This window comes from Silene latifolia, chromosome 3 (assembly GCF_048544455.1).
Source record: "Silene latifolia isolate original U9 population chromosome 3, ASM4854445v1, whole genome shotgun sequence".
NCBI classification, from domain to species: domain Eukaryota; kingdom Viridiplantae; phylum Streptophyta; class Magnoliopsida; order Caryophyllales; family Caryophyllaceae; genus Silene; species Silene latifolia.
The window spans coordinates 137,261,313-137,269,079 of NC_133528.1; the positions used below are offsets into that span (position 1 = coordinate 137,261,313).

Here is a 7,767-nt window from a genome sequence, read left to right on the forward strand (position 1 = left end):
CGTAGTAAGTTAAAGAGAAATTCAACATCGTAATAAAGTGGTTAAAATGACTGAGACATGTAAAGAAATACATACTAGTGGTCGTGGATCCCGTCAAGGTAGAACTTAAACGAGACGAAACAGTTGTAGATCTGGTGAATGGGGACGAAGCTGGGGAGAAAAGGGGGGATAAAGAGATTCTAGATAAAGCTGATTTCCCTCGGTTAAGCCATGAAGCCGCCATTTTCTTGGTTTTTTGAGAGGAGAGAGATGGAAAAGGACGGAGTCTAACGAGTGAGTAAGAGAATGAGTGGATATGTAATTATGGGTGTGTATGTCAATATTTATCTGAAATTCTAAAAATATACTTAAGTAATAGTAGTGAATTACTGAGTTTCAGTATTTAAAGTTTAATATTTTTATGCACGGTATTTAAATTTTAATATTTTTATAAAATTATTTACGAGGTGGTATATAATATTGATACTTTATAATTGTTTACATTTGTCATCATTATATTTTACCTGGATAAATAAAAGTTAAAACCCGAAAATTAGCTAAGACAATTGATGAGTCACGAGTTTATTTTCTGATGAAAATATTTTTATAGCATAAAATTAATGAGTTTCAGTTTATATTTTTTCTTTCAATTTTCAATTTTTTTTTTTCAATTTTCAGTTTATATTTATTCATTATAGTTTTATATCAAATTTTTTATTTTAATTAAAATAATATAGTTTAGAGTTTAATGAAAATAATATAATTTGGTAAAAAAGATTAATTTTAATGAAAATATCATAGATGAATTAAATTGTAATTGTTAGTTTCCTTATTTAGTGAATGGACATAAGTATAATTAGTTTCCTCTTTTGAGAATATGCTTTTTGATGGGAAAAAGATAGAGTTTGTCTATTCATTTAGTAAATAGGGGATTTTAATAAAATAAGTTTTTTTCGAAACATAATTAATACCAAAAATTTTATTTTTTCAAAATAAAATATTCTTTTTTTACATTTAAAAAAACACAATTATGAACTTTTTTTTAAAAATAAAACATAAACTATTTGAGCTTTCGTGGTATGAGAAAATGAATTTCTCATAAGATTTTGGGTGAGTGGCTTACTTTCACTTTTTAGCTAACTTAAGGGGTTTAATTACTCCAATCTAAACTTAAGGGGCCTAATCTCACAATAAGCCAAAGTAAAAGGGTCAAATTACCACTTTTGTCGTTATTATACTGTACGCTGGTTTGTAGATAGAGTATTAGGGGAAGGAATAATAATGCGGGTCATGTTATGAACTTTGTAAAGGTTTATCTATTGTTGGAATGAGGTTTACAAGTAGATGAGTTTGTATATTAGCTTATGTGACATAAGAACAAACCGACTGACTTAATCCAAATCGTACTAAATATATCTATATATGTATGTAATTTGTACGAAAAAAAAAAAAGAATCTGTAATAAAATCTGCATAAAATAAACTCCGTATTAAGTTAAAGAGAAATTCAACATCGTAATAAAGTGGTTAAAATGACTGAGACATGTAAAGAAATACATACTAGTGGTCGTGGATCTCGTGAAGGTAGAACTTAAACGGGACGAAACAGATTGTAGATCCGGTGAATGGGGACGAAGTCGGGGAGAAAAGGGGGATAAAGAGATTCTAGATAAAGTCGATTTCCCTCGGTTAAGCCATGAAGCCGCCATTTTCTTGGTTTTTTGAGAGGAGAGAGATGGAAAAGGACGGAGTCTAACGAGTGAGTAAGAGAATGAGTGGATATGTAATTATGTGTGTGTATGTCAATATTTATCTGAAATTCTAAAAATATACTTAAGTAATAGTAGTGAATTGCGAGTTGAGTTTCAAAGTATTTAAAGTTTAATATTTTTATGCACGGTATTTAAATTTTAATATTTTTATAAAATTATTTACGAGGTGGTATATAATATTGATACTTTATAATTGTTTACATTTGTCATCATTATATTTTACCTGGATAAATAAAAGTTAAAACTGAAAATTAGCTAAGACAATTGATGAGTCACGAGTTTATTTTCTGATGAAAATATTTTTATAGCATAAAATTAATGAGTTTCAGTTTATATTTTTTCTTTCAATTTTCAATTTTTTTTTTCAATTTTCAGTTTATATTTATTCATTATAGTTTTATATCAAATTTTTTATTTTAATTAAAATAATATAGTTTAGAGTTTAATGAAAATAATATAATTTGGTAAAAAAGATTAATTTTAATGAAAATATCATAGATGAATTAAATTGTAATTGTTAGTTTCCTTATTTAGTGAATGGACATAAGTATAATTAGTTTCCTCTTTTGAGAATATGCTTTTTGATGGGAAAAAGATAGAGTTTGTCTATTCATTTAGTAAATAGGGGATTTTAATAAAATAAGTTTTTTTCGAAACATAATTAATACCAAAAATTTTATTTTTTCAAAATAAAATATTCTTTTTTTACATTTAAAAAAACACAATTATGAACTTTTTTTTAAAAATAGAACATAAACTATTTGAGCTTTCGTGGTATGAGAAAATGAATTTCTCATAAGATTTGGGGTGAGTGGCTTACTTTCACTTTTTAGCTAACTTAAGGGGTTTAATTACTCCAATCTAAACTTAAGGGGCCTAATCTCACAATAAGCCAAAGTAAAAGGGTCAAATTACCACTTTTGCCGTTATTATACTGTATGCTGGTTTGTAGATAGAGTATTAGGGGAAGGAATAATAATGCGGGTCATGTTATGAACTTTGTAAAGGTTTATCTATTGTTGGAATGAGGTTTGTAAGTAGATGAGTTTGTATATTAGCTTATGTGACATAAGAACAAACCGACTGACTTAATCCAAATCGTACCAACACTTGGGAATATTAAGAAGATACCAAGTCCCTAGAACCTGACACCAAAGCAATCTCCGAGGGTGCTGCACTAGATCGGATGGAGTTGAAGGAAGCATTGCTGCGTCAGTGAAATGAAGAGAAGCAGTTTCTCTAGTTCAGTAATTAGACTGTCTCTGCATCTAATTAGGTACTCCGTGCTAATTGTTAACCTATCAATGGTCGTTGTTACTCAAGTAGCCTTAGACATGGCTAAAACAATGCCGTAACATGAACTAATGGATAAGATCCCGTGAGAATCCGTAACATGTACTAAGTGACTTCCGAGAAAGGACTCATAATCTACCCTTCATTATAAAATAATTTAGTCGGTGTTTGCCTTCTTAAAACTATGTAAATTGCTCAAACCTGCACGAACAAACTCGTTACTGGAGTTTCTTAAAGATACGTTACACAAGAAAGCTCCTACTCTTCAACAGAAGAACGAGTTTGTTTCGCATAAGGTATGATAGTACTCTAATTCTACATTTCTACGTTCTTGCCGTAAAATTGTTCTTGGTATAAATGATCATGCAATTAAAAATAAAAATGGACGAATTTGTGTTTAAAAAAAAAAAGATCTGGCAAGCTCAGATGCGCTGAAGTTATCATCTGTGTATCAGAGAAATGTGGCGGACCACAGTGCCACAGTAAGCCAGAATTCATCACAGCTTGCAAATGCACCAGCCGGGAATCGAACCCGGATCTGAACCGTGGCAGGGTACTATTCTACCACTAGACCACTGGTACTTGTTGAATATATTATCCTTTACTTTAATATATACTCCGTATATTATTATTTATCTAACTTTTAACAATGCTGTAGCTTAACGAAAAATTCACGTGTCTTCCGGGAGAACTGTCTTCATTACACCTAAAGACAATCCAACAAATGGAATATCATAAAAGTTTAGGTATAAGGAATACGGTCCTCCCGGAGGATACAAGAGTTTTTCGTAACTTAACATATAGGCTTACAAAAATCCATATGATGAGAACACAAAAATAGCCGACAGTAAAGAGTTCAACATCAAAAGTGACTGCATCTCCTGGTATCTTGCACCTTTAGCTCTACCATGAGGTGCATGACCTTGTGTCCAAGGAGACGTAAATAGTTTTCACAATTCATGTTAGACCTTAGCCGACCTCAAATCATTATTCAGGATTAAGGCTTTGGCGTTGACAGAGTTGATGGAATAATGTAGACTTGTAAGTAGCATGGAACAGCAAAGGATAGTTGTACAAGGATTGTTACCTACACAAGCAACAATTGAATCCGCCAAGTACTCCTTCAAATGTATTGCAATGATAATTCCATACAGTTTGAAAAATCTGGGAAGAGAAAAACATTTTGATAGCTGAAACAAAGGTTTCGGTTGGTAGATAAAACCAGTAAGAAGAAACAACAAAAGCTTAAACGAAACCTATATCAACACACTTCCAAAGACCTGCCAACTCTAGTTCAAATATCTATTTTCACCAGCATATTTTGCAACATATGGAACGGTGTTATGTTTGGTCTCACTATACTTATCCTCCCAAGCTTAATTGGTAAACAGTTTGAGGGTGGTACACATGATCTCGATTTGAAACCCATTAGAATTAAAAACACAATTGTGGGCTTTGTGGCTCTCTTCACACCAAAAAAAAAGTGTGCCCTCTATTCCCTTTTCCCACAATTACCATCTTTGTTCCATACTAAATCAAGCATCTCAGACGGATAGGCCACAGTGGCAGTCTGACTCTGACTCGAGTGATGTTAACATATCATCTAAAATACTGAAAATTGCTACTGAGATGCAAACTCGTCACTAAAAGGCATCAACAAAGTAAAACTGCATATCCAAAAACATCCAGAAAAGATAGTAGTCAAATTGCATTATTGGTTCACCAACCTACAATAAGCACAATTGTAAAAGAAAGACTTAACACAAAAGCCTAATCTAACCAAAACCATATAGGTTGATCATAGCATCAGTGACTCGCCCTTTGATGACATTTTCATAATTTCATGTGGAGAATAGACTAAGTGGCTTCGACCAAAAAAAAAAAAAAAAAAAAAGAAAAAAGAAAAAAAAAACGACATCGATCAAGTAAAACTACAACACGCTATTAGATACGAAGTAAAAGACTAGGAGGTCCACTCATACCAGTTTTGTGATTCATCAGTAGTCATTGCAAGAACATGTCCCACCTTCAAAATGATGAAATCTCTTTTGGTCTCTCATGACTATCTTCCTACCAACAAGCTTTGACAATATTTTAAACACATTGTGGCAATCACCACAGACACGAAGATTTTTCATTATGGTCATTTGTGCACGTGGACTCAGTAAGAAGGGCATAGGCAGAAGCAAGTCTCTCACTATGTGCAATAATAGCTTCTTCTTTTTCTTCTTGGGTGATATCATGAAGAACAAATCTAGTCTCTGGTACATAACCAGCTTCTTTCAAAGATTCCTTAAACCCCCTCAAAAGTGCATAAATCTTCTCCTGTTCTGGATGTGATCTGTCCCCTGCTCTGTATTCATGTTGTTTATGCTCTGAAAGGCTTGCCTTCTTCACTTTCCTCTTGACAATTGAATCTTTAATGGATAAACGTCCAGTTTTTGATTCTATTGTCAAGCGGGAAGGATCAAGCTCCTCTACAATTTGAGCACATCGTTCGCCGAGCTCTACATTCCCCTGGATCCTTGATATGTTCATTAGACTCTCCCATACATCTACGTTTGGCTCCACCGGCATTTTCTCAATGAACTCCAAAGCTCCGTCCAAATCACATGCACTGCCAAACATATGGACAATGCTAGCATAGTGTTCCATGGTCGGAGTGATGCCATAAACCTTGGTCATTGAGACAAATGCAACATGCCTTCACCGACATCACCGACAACCCCGCATGCATCAAATAAACCAAGGAACATTTGACCATCTGGTTTCAATTGAGCCTTTTTAAATTCAGTGAACATATCAATGGCCTCCTCTCCAAGTCCATTTTTTGCATACCAACTTATCATGCTATCCCAGGATGTCAAATTACGTTCGGGCATATTGTTGAATGTATCATATGCATCATCCATCGAACCACATTTCCCGTACATGTTAAGTATCCTATTAAAAATACTTGTGCTAACAGGAGAGACATAATTGATAATATGTTCATGGACAGCTTTTCCTTCTACTAAAGCTTTTGCCTCCCCACAGGCTTCTATAAGTGTAAAGTATAGGGCCAAATCTATGCCGACTCCCCTCAAGCTCAAATCTTTCATGCATGTCACAGCATTTACAAGATCCCATTCCTTGCAAAAACTATCTAACTCCTTTAGTGGGTCATCCACATCTTCAACATTTTGACCTGAATTTCTGCCATTGGCGTCAGTCAACTGTTGTTGATAAGCTCCCATCTGATCTAATGGGTGACATGCATTCAAACTTGGCTGAACACGTGTATGTTCTTGCCAATAACCATGACTTTCATGCCCAACTGCATTTACCATTAATGGGTTAGTAGGATACTGTTGACAAGTAACTTGCTGAGACCCCATAGCATTTCTACTGCCCGAGTAAGCGGGGTTTTGTTAAATTGCTTTCTCCGCATAATTATCATGTCTGAGATATTCGCTATTTGTTCCTTCATTTACAAAATTAGGATTTTCCATGCTAGACCATTGCTGTATGTGATTCACATTCTTCCTGTATTCTGCCCCACTTCTGCCATTAGAATGAACATCACCGAAACTCGTAGGAACTCTATTTAAAGCATGAAAACCATTTGAGTAATGCCTTGAACCCAAATAATGTCCAGCATGTACAAATTTGGGCATCAAGGTAACATCTACCCCAGTTCCTCCTTGACAAAGTGAAATCACATTCTGCTGACTAATATGCCGATGGGAGTATCGATAACGCAACAGTCTGGCCAAAAACAAGGGAGATTGATACTGTTTCATTCAGATCTCTACTACAAATGTTCCGCGGGCCTACCTGATAAAATGAAACAGAATTTAGGGATTAGTCAACACACCATAAAAATTAATGACCATTCACATTGGCTTTAGGAGAACATTTCGCACAAGTATCTCAATTTTTTACTCCCTCCGACTCATCATCGTTTCCCTTCTTCATTTTTCGAATTAATGACCACTTTCATATTTCTTTTATGTGACTATTTCGTACCGCTATCTCAAATTTTAAATCCCTCCACCCCAATTATTTCTTTACTATTTTATTCTTTGCGATGGGTATTTTAATCAAAGCTAAACAAATGATTGAGACGGATAAATATTCTATAGAAACACTTGTATGTACATAAATTTTTAAAATCAAGCATATAGATCAAAATTTAGAGCATAAAATCACAAAACCCATAGCACAGTAAACACAATAATACAATACCCCTAAACTCAAAACACAAATTCTCATATGAGACGGTCTCTCACTAACGTCAACAAAAGACCTCCCACATAATATGTCACACACTAATTTAGCGTAAAACCGTCTCACAAAAGACGTTTAAAATTCAAAAACAGAAAGGGATCGAACTCTAGAAAACGACTCCTGCTAAAAGAAAAAACCCTAAAAAAATTGAAATAACGAAATCAAATAAATTTGGAGTTAATCAAAGATAGGTAAGGTAAGTATACCAACAGTGGAGCCTATAACTTTGCGGTAGAATCGGCTGTTGCGATGGCGGTGACGGCGGAGCTACAGTGGCGATAGAGGAGTTTGTCTGCGGGTTTTAGAAGTGACTAATTCGAGAAAAGAAGGGTCTTAGATGTTTGTTTGGTAATCATGTAAATTGACCCGATTTTGTGTTTTGTTTAACCCGTCATTTTTTCATGACAGACATATCTTTTGATTGTCGTAAAGGTAAACGGGTCGAATAAAATATG

At 34.1% G+C, this 7,767-nt stretch overlaps 1 protein-coding gene and 1 non-coding gene across 2 annotated transcripts; both read right to left on the reverse strand.

The window, feature by feature from the left end:
• Positions 1 to 3,461: 3,461 nt before the first annotated feature.
• Positions 3,462 to 3,549, reverse strand: LOC141650408 (small nucleolar RNA snoR114). Its single transcript, XR_012546446.1, has one exon. It is a non-coding gene; the product is annotated as a small nucleolar RNA snoR114 (small nucleolar RNA).
• Positions 3,550 to 3,750: 201 nt separating this feature from the next.
• LOC141648128 (pentatricopeptide repeat-containing protein At4g32450, mitochondrial-like) lies at positions 3,751 to 6,859 on the reverse strand. The gene is given in 4 exon segments (XM_074456614.1): positions 3,751 to 4,207; positions 5,026 to 5,206; positions 5,208 to 5,733; positions 5,736 to 6,859. Coding segments are annotated over 3 exon segments (1,377 nt in total). The 5' UTR covers positions 6,421 to 6,859; the 3' UTR covers positions 3,751 to 4,207; positions 5,026 to 5,040.
• Positions 6,860 to 7,767: the final 908 nt, after the last annotated feature.